Consider the following 14,700-nt stretch of genomic DNA (forward strand, 5'->3'; position numbering starts at 1 on the left):
ATTTCTCAAATATGTAATATTCTTCCCTAGAAGTGAGATCATATTGTAAGGTGTTGCTCACACGGGAAACAGATTTAGCAAAAAATTAATTTTCCTCTTGGGGCTGCTTTGAAGAGTTGCTCAAAAAACAGAAGACACCAATTCACTGACAACAAATACCTATCTCCAAGGTATTTCCTTACAGATCTGGAAGAATACTTCTGTCCCTGTATATATCCTGGAGTTAACTTAGGACCAGACCAGTCCTTTGCAGGGAAAATGAAGTGTTAAAAGTATCCTTTTCAAGTTTATTCTTCAATCTAAAGAAATTCATTGTTTCACAATTTAAATTGTGTAGAGTGTTAAGGAATTCACTGCTCAGTTTAGTTTAGAATTCCTCTGTCCTCTGTTATGATTCAGTGAAAATGGGAGCCTAGCACTGCCAAACCTGCTTTGTAGTACATGAGGCTGAGTTTTGTCTCTTGTTGGTTGGACATCTCTGACACATCAACTCTCTGCTTTGTCTGGTCCCTTCACATCATGCAGGTTGACTGGCTCTCCCCAAGCAACAAAGCAGACAATGTAAAAAAACCCACCTTTTTTAGTCTTGTAAAATGAATCACCCATTACATAAAATATTATATGTAAATATCAATGGCAAAATGTTCCAGTAACTGTGCAACTGCAAGGAGATCATTCATTTTGCAGCGGTTGGGTATGCTGTATGAATGTACAGAAGGTAGAATAGGCAGTCAAACACTGAAGCACCCTCTGCAATGACAGAGGAGTAGACAGTGCCCTATAAAGTGTTAGGTGGACTAATCAGAGCTCCACTTATACTTCTGTCATTGCTACATTCTTTATACACTGCATGTAATCAGAAATATTTCTTGTAAAAATACTTACTAACTCCTAATTTATAGATTAAACAAGTTTGTCATTTTCTGGTTTGACCTCTGCATCGCATTAAAACCTTACACTTGGAGAATGCAGATTTAACACAGATTTGCGATAGGGTCTTTAGTATAACATTGTTACATACTGCTAGTGGAGAGGAACCCTCTGCAAACCCAGTGGCCACCCTTCTGTGTCCTGTGTCAAAACTCTGTGTTTTCATGGTAAAAACACATACATCATCGTGTTTTGAAATTTTAAAATTGTGCTTTACACTATCACAATTCCCAGAAAAGTTAAAGCACTTTATTTTGCAGAACTTTCATAAAGTCCCATTTAAACCATGTGAAGCTATGTTTTCATCTTCAAATTTAATAAAAAACTTGTTACTATTTCACTTTAAAGTTGCATGTTTCAATTTTCTTTGTGACTTTGGTCTTTTCCTGCTGCTATCCCTTCCGCTAGACATCCTGTTAACTCTTTGCTACTGAATTGCTTAAAAGAGGTAAAAATAAAACTAAAATCAATTTATTGCTCTCAGGTTGATCCAGATCAGTCTTTCCGTTTTCTCTGTCTTTCCATACTTCCTTTCTTGTTTTCTGAAGCTTCTGAAGCATGGGGTTACCGTGTAACAATTCCGCTCCCCCCCCCCCAATCACTTTACATCTGATCATGTGTTCACTCGCAGAAATTATTGAAGATTTTACTACCAGTTATTCCCAGTTACTTTTAGTTTATAGCAAGCCACCATCACTCACATATGCTTAACACTGGCTTTGTATAAACTTTATATGGAAGTTACAAAATAAAATAACATGATGTTATGTTCTTAAATAGCCAATAGGTGGACTTTTTGTAGTTAACTTCCTTCTGACTGCATTTTGCTCGTGCTGTTCAGAATATGAAAATGCATTAAGCACTGACAAGATAAGTGAGAAACTGTCTAGGAAGCCTAAGTATAGTTTATGGGTTTGTTAAAAGCTCAGGATCCTTAGTCAATTAAGCCAATGTTTTATGGGATGCTGATAGCTAATTTGGTGAATCAAAAAATCGTAATGAATATATAAAATGAAATGTTATGATTTTGTATGCGTTAGCAGCCAAGAATGTCAATATCCAATAGATTTGTTGTGATATAAATCGCATTTTTAAGCCAAATAATCTGGAATGGAGAGAAATTCTTGTCTGTTAAAGTGAAATGCCTTGAAAGCTTTCGATTTCCTCAGTTTAACAACACCACAGGCATTCTGTTCAAGTTAATAATCTTTATTCTTGAAATTATAATTCAATGTATTATAAGTGCAATGGGCTACTGCAGTAGAGTTATGGATTTGCACATCCTATTTATAGTAAAAATTTTTTTAGAAATACACTTTCCGGTTTAGATTACTTTAGAAATAAAGTTTCCAGCTAACATGCAGGGTTGTTCAGTTAGAGATACCACTACTCATGGTAGAAAACACATTTTTCTAAATTTTTCTTTTTAAAAAATATATAATTAGCAGTCTTGCTTGCACATATTTATTTCAAATCTAGAATCCTCAGTCATGAAGCAAGACCCAGTTTTTCGCTTATGTTCTCTGCAAACTGAGAAGAAAGAAATTATTCTGACCCTCCAAAGTTTACTACTTCTTCACTGTATATATCTTACTGTCAGGATGGTACTTTGGAGTAGTAATGCTCACAGTTTAGCGTGCTACAGTAAGAGGTTGGTTTCACAAATTCATACAAAGCTGCATGCATATCTATGCTGATCTAAATCTTCCTTTAAAACTGGTGGAAATCTTATGTGAACAAATTCTGTCAGAAATTTTCCAGCATTTCTGACTGTAATTCAAGTACTGCAGGAGTAGGTTTTTTGTTTTTGTTAAGTATTCCTGCATTCCTGAATATTATACCTTTGTTCAGGATTTAAAATTGAATGCAGACAGTAAAACCCTGTCACTTATATGGTCTGAAATGGGAGGTACATTCCTCCTTACATGTTTTATATTTTGTCATATTTTTCCCTAAACAGAAGATTTATAGGATTTATTTATACTGGAATTGACACTTGCCAAACAATAATGATCCAGTTATCTGAATTCATAAAGATATAGACAAACCTGGCTAATGTGCAGAAATTGAGGGTAAGCAAGATGCACTTCTCAGTACTTACAGGAGTTAATGCTTAAAATTTTGCCTAGGGTTTGCTGTTTCCTGACTATTTATCTGGGCTGCCTTGGTTAACTACTTCTATGTAGATGGTTCTGTCTGTCTACCTCAAAGTCCCCCTCCACCCAATAGCTTTAGAACCTGTTGGCTGCTAACAGCTATGGTGCTCTCAGAGCTGTGGTGTTCACATAGGCTTGGTGAGTTTGGGGAGTTGTCACAAAGGTAGTTATAGCTCCAACCACAGCTGTTCTGAAAGGGAACAGCCAGGCAATTTATGTGAATATGTGAACATGCTTAGCACTGAGCCTGCCGGCGTGAGTGATGCCAGTGGCACAAGTTAGCAGAATAGCTGAATGATAATCCAAGTGCAGTGGATTTGCAGGGTGTAGCTCCTTTGGTCCCCCTGGTTGTAGAGCATCTTGCATTGCTTCACATGTCTTTGTATTTTCACAGTGTTTCCTAACAATTTTAGTTTTGGATGTTTTATTTCAAAATAGAGTTTATTTTTTCTTATTATTCATATTATTTTAAGATATGGACACTAGGGTTGTGATTAAAGTTGTATTAACAAAATATTAATAAAGAAATAGAAGGAACCGGGCCCTCCCTCAGGTAGTTATGTAGGAAAGCTAGAAAGCCAAAGGAGGAATAAGATGAGAAAGCTTAGTGGAACTTGCCTAAAGCCCATGGTGAGCATAAGATTTCAAATTCTCTGTCCATTTTCCTTTCCCTTGGAGTACACTGTCTCTAATTTAACTGTCTGTGAAATAAGCTTTCCTTGCTTTGCCTGTTTCATAATGCCTTCTAAGAATGTTTTACTGCAGAAGAATGTTTTTCTGCTGCAATGCTAACTTATCCTCCACCCTTATAAGGTATTCCAAGCAAAAGTTATAAGAAAGCAACATTTATATTGTAAATGACATTTTGAAAAATATAACGATGAAACAATTCAAAACCGAGAGGAGGAATTGTTCTCTAAGCAGAATTAAACTTTTAAAACAAAGGTATTGTGGACAAGGGGGACATTACAAAAATTTGTACTCAACCTCAAAGTAACTGGAATAAACAAGATCCCGTTCAAGGTGCCAAATTACTTTTTCATTGTTAAATGATTTTTTTGGCTCAAATGTTCCAAACAAGGACATCAACAATTAAAACTTTACCTAACATAACATTCCTTTATCAGTGCTTCAATATGTATTTCACAAAGAGTAAACATAACCCTTCGAAATGCAGAAAACAACCAAGTGACATTGTGACTCTCTTTTAGCAACTACGTTCTAGTGGATTCTGACCCCCAAACTGTACTTTAGCAACCGCTTTAGCCAACAAGCTCCTGTGACACTGCTTGGACAAAATGTCAATTACTGTAAAATTAACAGTTGAGCTGAAGTGTCAAATCTTCGTAGCTGTGTCACTGCAATGTTTAGGAAATGGCAGTCTTGAGAAGAAATACTCAAGATGGGACAGAAACTGTCCACTTTGTTCATGCTTGCACAGTCCTGTGTTGTCTGGGCCACAGCTGGATTGGAGTGAAAAAAACCCATAGCTTTATTTAAAAAGTGAAACACATTAATTGTTAAATGGTAAAACTGGTGAACACTCCACTTTCTTTGTTTAAGGCACTTTTCTGTTTTTGTTTTTATTTATAATTTGCATGTCTGCTTTGTAATACTTGAAAACAATCAAAGGCACACACATCAAATGTTGTTTTAGCATCCCTTCTACCCCCTCCCCCCCTGCAATTTCTTCAGGTGTGAGAAAGATTTTTTGAAAAATAACTCCACCCTGTTAATCCTGGAAAAGCCTTCTGTTAAAGAAGGTATTTTTAGCAGATGAGGCTGGGCCTAAGCAAACAAAATAATAAAATGCTACAATTTGTAAATATCAAGTCTTGTTCAGCCCTCGGAATGATACAACTATTTATCTGCTGGATATAAAGGTAGATATTAGACAAGCTGTGAGTTGTTACAGACTATGAATTATTTCAGGTCTGGTTTTCAAACATACATGAACACTTCTGCTCAGTGTCATCATCCATAACTGTGACTGTACTAAAATTCAGAGATGTTTTAACTTCAGAGAAGCTCTTTAACAGCTGAAATAACCAAAGAGGTCCTGCCGCTAATCTTGTGTGTAACCTGCGGTATAGCGATAGCAGGTTGCAGCTGTGATTTGGGATTGAGTCTGTTGTGGAGGGACAAAAATATTTCATCATCATGACACACAGGTGCCAGTGGACTGGCCAATGTGAGTGGGTAGTAGGAGCGGCGATGCAAGAGAGATTTTTATCTGCCTGTAAGCTCACTGGCTTTCTGGGTAATACAGGCATAAGACCTGAAATTTGAAAGAATATAGAATGTCTCTAGGGGAAGAGTATCACAGGACTAATGCCCTGTTTCACTTTTTTCTGTTCCTGTTAGTGATAACAGGCAAAGGAACATGGAATTTGGATACCACTGTTATAAAGGCAGAAGACAAACACTGCTTCTTAAGACTTTAGGCAGCATAGTACAATTAGCATTTGGAGAGTGAAGTCATCATTAAGAGGGTAGAGATGTGTGCAGATTTCAGAGGGTGACACCAAGTATCATCTGACTTTTGAAACTCAGAAAGTCAGAAGCTGAAGATCTGAGCAAGGAATAGTGCACTTACAGAGCACCTTGTCAATTCTGTAGAGATACTAGTTTCATATTAGTTGTAACAGTGACCTTCTTGGCTTCACGTGATTTCTTTCATTCTAAGACCTGGTAAAAATACAGCTTTGTGACCTATTATTTGAGGTTTTTGCATAACACATATCCAGGTGCAAACCTTTGCAGTCTTGGACCACAAACCTCCTACTGATGCCCATAGGAGTTTGAAGTCCAGGGTCAGATTCCAGCTCATTTCAGAAACATGGACAACATAAGTAAAAGCAGTTTGACATATGACATATAGTAATGAGACATCTGTCTTACCTAATCCTACAGTTTACTAGGCAAGCAAATACGATATTCACCAGAGCTGCATGTATTTCCCTTAAGAGTTGAATGAGATGGTGTAGAGAACCCATCCCTGTCTGAGAATGAAGGTCTTTTTGTCCTTTCCTCTTTTGTTTTTTTTTTTATTTAATTGATTTCTCCTTTATTGAGAGACTTGAATATATAAAGAAATGTCCAGACAGATACAATATTTTCCTTCCCTCTTGTATTCAGAAACTAAACTATATAGATAACAGGCTGACCAGCCAGCATGACCATCATACTTGTGAAAAATCTAACTGGCTGTTGTAGAAACAACCTTTTAAATTTGATCGAGTAGGCAAATTAAGGAGGAGCATCAATTCACACTTTGATTCGGTTGTCTATAAAGAAAACAACTTCTTATAACTCAAGTAAGAAATTCTTACATGAATTCTTTAATCAGGCTTCACTGACTTTATCCTTTCCATCTCTTGTTTCTTTTCCTTCCTTCTCCAAGCTGAAAGTGCACCATTGAGTTTGCTCCCCACCTCCATCCATCCACTTTTCTGTTTCTTCCCACTTTTGTTGTTCATTATGCCTTTTACCTTGTTTTCTTTGCTCATTTTCCCCCTCAGAGATTCTCATTCTTTGGAATATTTATTCCACATCATGAACAAGAAATTAAGTGAAACAGGATCACTGAAGTCAGTGTATTGCACTGCAGAAACTCGCAGTTGTAAAATCAATCATCTTTTTATTTTCCTTCCTGTTCTTTTCCTGTTTCCTTTTCCTTCTTTCTGTTCTATTCTACACTTTCCTTTCCTTCTGATTCCCATTATTACCAAAGTAGTATTTCCCCATCTGCAAAGAGAACCAGGCAGCGTAAGCAGATTCCTTTGCTGGACAGAAGATAAAGGAGGAGATAAAATCTTTGCTATAAATACTTTCAGAATGGCTTGAAAGCTTTAGATTTGATTGGCTTGGCTTGTGGTACAAGGCAATATAGCTTGACAACTCTGACAGCCCTCATGAACATAGTCAGCCAGTCTCTCCTACATGCTGTTCTTTATTATTTGCCATCCGTAAACCTTCTGTTATTTGCAATGAAAGTTTGACTGAGATATCTTAAATCCATTCAAACAGAGCAAGCAGAGAATATAAATATCAAATGTGAAAATAACAATGAATCCACCTTCTCTTTCTTGCCTGTCGTCTTCCAGTGGAGAAAGTGGTTCTGGGAAGACTGAAGCCTGCAAGCACATAGTGAAGCACCTCACTTGCAGAGCCAGCTCCAGCAGAAACACCTTTGATACAAAGATAAAACACGTAAGTTGCATTCTGACCACTGAGTAGCACAAAGCAAAAATCTGGCCTCTTGGATAGGCAAAGACATTTGAACTGTAAGGAAAAGGCATCTGCTATGCAGAAGTTCATAAAGCGTTTGTTTTCACCTTTGAAGTCAAAGGAGTTTTCTTTTCCTAAAGTGACCTGAATGGGAAGAGGATTGAGTTTACATTGATGTGATGAGAGGAATCTTGAAAAGTGGAGGCCAGTTTTGTTTCTTTATGTTTTGGTGACTTTGCAAAGCAGTGTTTCAGTCAATAGGAAACACTTGTGTGATAAGCTCCTGTCTCCTAAATGTAAGTCTCCTTCAGGAAGTAAATAAATTTATCTCTTTTGTTGTGGTGGTGCTTCTCTGGACAGCGTAAGAAGTGCTGAGGTATCTGAAGTAATAGTATGGAAGACAGAAACTGGGAAGTTGCAGGGAAGCCCCAAGGACTGAACAAAGCTATATGGCCCAGTATCTGTATACTAACTATATTTATGAAATAGGCAAGAGTTATGAATATTTGCTCAGTCACATTTGATTCCCACAGCAGAACTAAATCCTGCCCAGTCCGTATCATGAAATAAGAATCTGCTTCACATATCAGATGAATTTACCTCCTTGCTAGTACATTGTAAATGTGAAGTTTTCATGTGACTGAACATTGCAACTCGTGTTTCATTGTTACAGCTGTAACAGGTTCATACTGATGTTTTAAATTATGTTGAACCCTAGGTTGCCAATTAAAATTCTTTTTTAAGATTGCCTTTCCTGATGAAACTTCTCATCTGACATCCCAGCTCAGACATGTACTTACATAGAATGTTTTAGCACAGTCTGCATTGTCATAGCTCAGTTCTGAGTTTCATGCCTTAAAAAAAGTTTACTCTTTCACCTTTCACCCACTTTCATCCACTCCAGTGACCTTGTTCTACAGCACTTACAGTCAACCCAAGATACCTTTTTTTTTTAGCTTTCACCTGCCACATGCATGATATTCAGCAGAATCCTAGAATTGCTGACTGTGGGGGGTTTTCATAGCATCACATGCATCATTGAAAACACACTCCTTTCATCCTGAATTATGCATGATTCAGTCCAGAAAGATAACATAGTGTCAGAAGTGCAGCTGACACTAACAGACAACATACAAATCAGGATTATTTGGATGTGGGGAAGGCTACAGATACACTGGTTCATATTTTGTACATTCCAGCTGATAAGGTAATTAAACTCCCATGGATCTTGGTTGGATTTAGAAAAAAGTGTTGCATTTGTGTTTTTTGAAGACATTTAAAAACCCTGATGACACTGAATAAGCTGTAGCTTTGCTTTACTTTATGTAGCCATACAATTGCCATGTTAAAGAGTTTTTCACACTGTTATCTGATTGATTGATGATGCTCCTAAACTGACATATTTAGTCTAGGTTTCACACGACAATGTTAAGAATACCCATGTTATTATTTTTTCACTTTCTGATTTAAATTTTAAAGTCCAGTGTTGCAATGATACCTTTATAATAGGGACAGTACACTTTTACTTTATTTTGAACCCAGGAACCAGATCTACAAGTCTTATCTATTTCCATTGTGTATTTTTTTTATTTACAACCTACACAGGTTTACTTACAGTTTTGAACTGATCAGTTCATTGATCATAGATATTATTTTGATCATAGTTATTATTAAAGTAGAACTGCAAAATTCAAGGAGATCCTCCAAGTCCTTTTCTCTCCTAAAGTTCAGATTAAGTAATGAGTAGAAGAATTAAGTAAATAAGTAACTTTTTTGAATAAGCAACTGAAAACTGTGCTTTGGATACAAATATGGCAGCAGTGGGAATCAGGAGATGTGGGAAGTAGTATCACCTCTGCTGCAACTTATCTCCTGGAAAATTCCTAGGGACAGCCATCATGATCCAGTGGAAACGAAATAAGATGTCCTCAGTTAAAAAGAGGAATTGAGGAGCAAAGGGGAGCTGACAAGGCCTAACTTTGTCCACCTAAAAATTAGTACACTTTGTGGACTGCTTTAACCTACTCTATATCTGTGCGGTAAACTGAACAACAATCCCTAACATGCAGTTACGCTGCTCTCTGACACAGTTTAAATCCCCAGCGGGTCCTCTGGCCACAGTTCAGAGGACATGTGCCAGGGACACTTCACAACAGTATGTCCACCCCGGTCTGCAAAAGAAGAGATATTAGCTGTCTGAATGTGAACCTTATCATGCCGCTTGCCGTCGAGGTTAGAGAGTTCTGCTCCTGGTCTTGTTTAGTTTAATAACATAGATGTGGCCATATGTGTCAATGAGTCTTAGTCAATGCAGGCAGAAGAGAATCATCGTGTATTAAGAAATAAGGGTTGCCTTTTGGTTATAGAAAGATCCCTTGTAACTAGCTTAGACAGGACATCTGACTTTATGCAGTGAAGGCAGATGTAGCAGATCCCACCCATGGGGAATCAGCTAGAGATTCTGGTTTAGTTGCCTTTTAAAGTGCTTTTATGAACACGATAACCTGGATTAATTCCTGCAGCAGTTATGCATAGCACCAAGTTAATAAAGCTGCACGGGGTTTATTTAAGCTAATTCTGCATCAAGTGCTGAATTAGCCTAATGAGCAAATACATCCTAAACAACACTGATAGAGTGGAACCAAGACTAGGCTGAATAGTTTTCTGCTGCCACCTACTGCACAAATAGCTGGTTTAATTAATAATTCTGAGGGGTCTGATTTTTAGAGCTTCTGTTTTTGTGCTTGGAACCACATGTCATCTGTGCCACTCCACAGCCCTCATCCCTCCCCAGCTAGGTCATCCAGCTTCAGCAAAACACTGTCATATCAGAACAACGCTGTATTTGGGCCACATTGCAATCGATTTCATGGGATGCAAGGGGGAAGTGCTGAAGGGAATCTTTCAGGGTGTAAGAAACCAATTATACACAAAAAAACTAAATACAGAGAAAATATGGAATAAATATGGCTTATTTAATGATTTTTTTAAACAAATGATCTTTTAAAAGTAATTGCTGTGACCATGAAGATTTAACATGGAATTGCATTAGTGAGACGTGCCATAAAAAAAATCTGAAACTATATTTTCCTCAGTTTTATCACTAGTATGATGCTGAAGTAATTCTATTTTAAATCAATCAGTTATGCCATTTCTGGCATCATATAAGGCTTGTAAATTCCTTTGGTTGGTTATTAGTATCAACTGACTGTAACTTTACAAGCATAGCTGCCTTCAAAGATTTAATCTTTTTGCCATAGCGCGCCAGTTCTGGGCATATGGCTCCAGTCACTTGTATTCAAACTACCAGCAAAAAGACAGCTCACGTGTGAACCATTTTCTTCCCCCTTCCATTTACAACTTTTTTTTTTTTTCTTTTGAGCTATCTTACTGTAATTTCTGTTTAGAAAGAAAAAAGGTGCAAGGAATTTGTTAAATTCCAAGCTGAAAAATGGACTTCTGCCACACCACACACACCCCCCTTACTGATCACAAGCCAACCTCACTGATGTTTATTGAAATAACTTCCTGTTTATTTCCTCTCTTGTTAATTCTTTACCATTGTCTTGCAGGTAAACTGTATCTTGGAGGCCTTTGGACATGCTAAGACACCTTTGAATGATTTTTCCAGCTGTTTTATAAAATATTTTGAGCTACAGTTTTGTGAGAAGAAAAAAACATTAATTGCAGGTAGGTATAATTTAATCTATTTATTTTTATATCACCCACAGACTAGTAAATCAGGGGTCCCAGCTTTCCATACACGGTTAGGCATCAATGGCCTGCAAGTATGTGAAAAAGGCAGGGAGGTGTTAGGGTATATCAGAACATGTTTATAGCATGGGAATTCTCAGCTCGCCCGTAGTGCCCAGTACCGAGAGGGAGAGACTTGTTGTGTGCAACCACCGGGTGGCAGAGGCGGACCAGAAACAAGATGAACACCACCGAGTCCTCTCCTGTGTCCCGGGAAATGGCATTTCCCTTTTATGCCCGAGATTAAGACACTGTGACAGATTTTTATCACTTTACTGTGAAATGAAAGTAACAAAGAGATTAATTTTTGCATTCGTGTCTAATATTGTATTGGATATTTTAAGTATCCCTTACATAAGTGATACATTTATCTGGTTAGGGCAAACAAAACATAAGTGCACTCTGTAATACTGAAAAGAGAAGTAATTTATTACAGCTTTGAGCTTCTTCTAAAGGAAGTAGGAGTTATACTGACATTTATTCTGTTACAGGTAAGAATGTGGAATTTGTTCCAGCTTTCAGAGTTAAGTGGGAGTCTGCTAATCCCCAGTAAGCATTCATTAGTGAAAAAAAAAAAAAATACTGGGCAAAACTTCAGTTTGATTCTGAAGACTGTGGTCTTCGGAGGCAGTCAGGGAGAGGTTTCATTTTGGCTTTGCATAGGTCATCATAAAGTTACTCTGTGCTAAAGCGAGAGGTGTGTGCAGAAATAACTGTGCACGGACAGTTTCCTACTTGCACTAATTAACTGGATGGAAAAACTGTGTGATGAGACACACTTTCTATCCAAATAAATTAGATTCCATTGGATAAACATTTCCAAAGCTAATTACTTTCTATCATTTTAAATGTGTTTATGCTTTCAGAAGACTTTCCTAGAAATTTTCTTTAGAAATATTTCATATTGGGAACTACATTTCATTTTCTTGAGAGAGTTTACTGTACCCTAGCAAATACAACAGTTTCTTCAGTGAAAATGTCACTGCATGGGAAATTACTATCACTTTTTTCTGGCTTGTTTTACAATAAATATAGAATATTTGTAAAGAAAGTGTAAAACTGAAAAGTGTGATTTTTTTTTTCCTTTATGAGCTGTTGTATGAGTAATATGAAGAAAGTGATGTAAACATTAGAATGGCCTAAACAGCATCTGAATTGGCCTTGTAAAAATAAAGTTCAATCCCTAAAATTAACATTTTACAAATCCTTTGTATTGTACCTATTTAATTTCAGTATATTTCGTTATCACAATTACATTGTGTGCATACTTTTTCTCTTTTTGTTCCACACACAGAGCACAAATGCAAATAGATGAAAATTACACTAATTTGAAAAGTCAAGTATATGAACATTAGGGAACACCAGAACTGAAGTTGCCTGAGATACTCTTGGGTTGCCTTGTACATACAAGTTTAATGCTGTTGATTTTCCACCCCACACCAGCTGCATTCAGTGCAGAGAATGGGCTATATTTCTTCAGCGATCTGCTACTAAATAGTTTGTTTTCCCTTAATTGATTCATGTATGACTTGTGTTATTTTATTCTGCTCTAAAAAGAGAATGCTAGTCTTTCTGTCGACTTTCTATGTTGTTCATCAACATTTTCCACTGTATGAGCATTTCAGAAACATAAATGGATTCATTTTCACAGTACTTCTGACCTGAGGTTGTATCATTCAGTTCCTTAGGTGAGGAATAGAAGCCTTGAGGCCATGTGTTCCCACAGTTTCTGGGTGACTTGCTTGAGATTGCAGGGACTTGAGTTTTGAAGCAGCTTTACCTAGACTTGCCAGTTTAATTCACAGCCCTTGTCTGTGAATAATATAAATATGGAATCAATTAACCAGGCTCTCATGTCAGTTTTCTGGTGCACTAATGCTCTGGTTTTATCACCTTCAAACCATAGGCACTAAATGAGAATATCTGGCAGTAGGGAATATCTAGGAATTGAATCAATTACTCTTCCCAAATTGAAGGTAGACAAAAGTTCTCTAATTTACAGTCAAGAGTGAGAAGCCCTAGTACAACAGTAAAAGTGTTTTCTTTATATTTTTGAAAGCTGCAGTTGTTTGTGCTGTTTGATTTGCATTGTAAATGTTGCCTTTTCTAGGCTATTGCTAAGCTTCACCTCTGAGTGAAATTGCTCAGATTTACACAACCATAAATGAGAAAAGAAGCAGGCATGTTGTCTTTGGCTGATTCAAATCCCACCCAGTGATTTTCTGTATTTATTTGCAAGATCTATTTGCAGCAGTATTTACTGTCTTGCACTGTTTAAACACGAGTGAAAAATGTAAATATTCAGAGCACCTGATTCTGCTGAGACATGACTTTATAACTCATTGAGACAAACTGGGCTAAATATGTCTGGTTTGTAAACAAAAATCCAAGTGACACTAGACTGCCTTCATCAAAGGGTTAGGTTGTTTGAACTCTGTAATGGATAGTTCTTAAGGGTGGAGATCCAGAACAATTTACTAAGGAAGAGGTGTGCAAAGTACATGTGAACATTTTTATTACAGAAGGTAAGCTCAGGGTAGCATTCCTTGCAGTCTGAGTGGACATTAGTGGAGTTTGTGACAGCTTTCTACCCATGCTGAAGTTCTTTTATGCTAGACCCTGGAAATGCTCTGACTTTTGTCACATAAGGTTTATTCTTATAGCAGAAAGTCCAATACACCTGAAGAACAGAAACATTCGCCATAATTTTCATCTGCAAGCTTGGTTCCGTCTTTCTTATAAACTGCATCTTTGTCATGAAGTTTTGAAAACAAGGATGGAGCTATTGTGTGTGGTTCTGCTTAAAGCCAGTACAGATATCTGTAGAAGTTTTCTGTGTCTTCTCTGACTGTTGTTTCTGATTAAGTGTGCTGCAATGTTGGGTTCAAATGGGAGCTTTTCTGTGCCAAGTGCCTTTGTGGTCAGGTACCTTTCATTGCTTTAGTCCAATCAAACAAGTGGAGAAGGTATAACCCAGACTACATCATTGTTCTTTGTAACTGGATATAAGGCAGTGAGAACTGCCAAAAAGTCTTACATCAGAACAAACAGAATAAACTATAGGCCAGTGATTTCATTAGGTTTCTAAAATAAGTTAATACCTAACAGAACTCAAAGACTGATCTGCCAAAATATCATGATCATTCATAGATGATGATTCACACCCACTGCATAGTAGTAAGAGACTGATTATTTATTTATTTCCAGAAGTAAAATTTATTTTTATTTGGAAAGGGAGAAAGTAAAAGGTCTTTCAGGTAAGTGACACAATTCCTAAAATGAAAGGTAATGTTTCTGTCAGTTTTCTTAAATTACTAAAAAAGAAGCTTAGGAAGAGAAAATCAAGCCTGAAAAACGTATTCTCCAGATATTCCTGCCTTGCTTTTCAGGCCTTGCTTTTCTCAGTCTTCACTTTTTGAAAAGCACAGCCTGATTTTTTAGATTGCACTTTAATGGAAGGACCTAATTTGATTTGTAAAAAGAAGAATGCATATTTGCTCATGTGTGTTACAAACTTTTTTTGTCAATTAAGAAGTTTCAGACATTAATTTCCTTTTTTGGAGTAAGACAGACTGCAGTCAGCTAAGCTCTCTGGTGTGTTTTTGTACTGTGTTTCAGCTCTGAACTTGCA

At 37.0% G+C, this 14,700-nt stretch overlaps 1 protein-coding gene across 1 annotated transcript in view; it reads left to right on the top strand.

Moving 5' to 3' along the window:
- MYO16 (myosin XVI) overlaps nt 1–14,700 on the top strand; it is a 412,211-nt gene that overhangs the window by 235,279 nt on the left and 162,232 nt on the right. The window contains exons 14-15 of the mRNA XM_037377384.1: nt 7,193–7,298; nt 10,889–11,006. Coding sequence (XP_037233281.1) covers nt 7,193–7,298; nt 10,889–11,006 — 224 coding nt within the window. The remainder of the gene's footprint in view (nt 1–7,192; nt 7,299–10,888; nt 11,007–14,700) is intronic.

The sequence above is a fragment of the Falco rusticolus genome, chromosome 2, assembly GCF_015220075.1.
Source record: "Falco rusticolus isolate bFalRus1 chromosome 2, bFalRus1.pri, whole genome shotgun sequence".
In the NCBI taxonomy this organism is placed as follows: domain Eukaryota; kingdom Metazoa; phylum Chordata; class Aves; order Falconiformes; family Falconidae; genus Falco; species Falco rusticolus.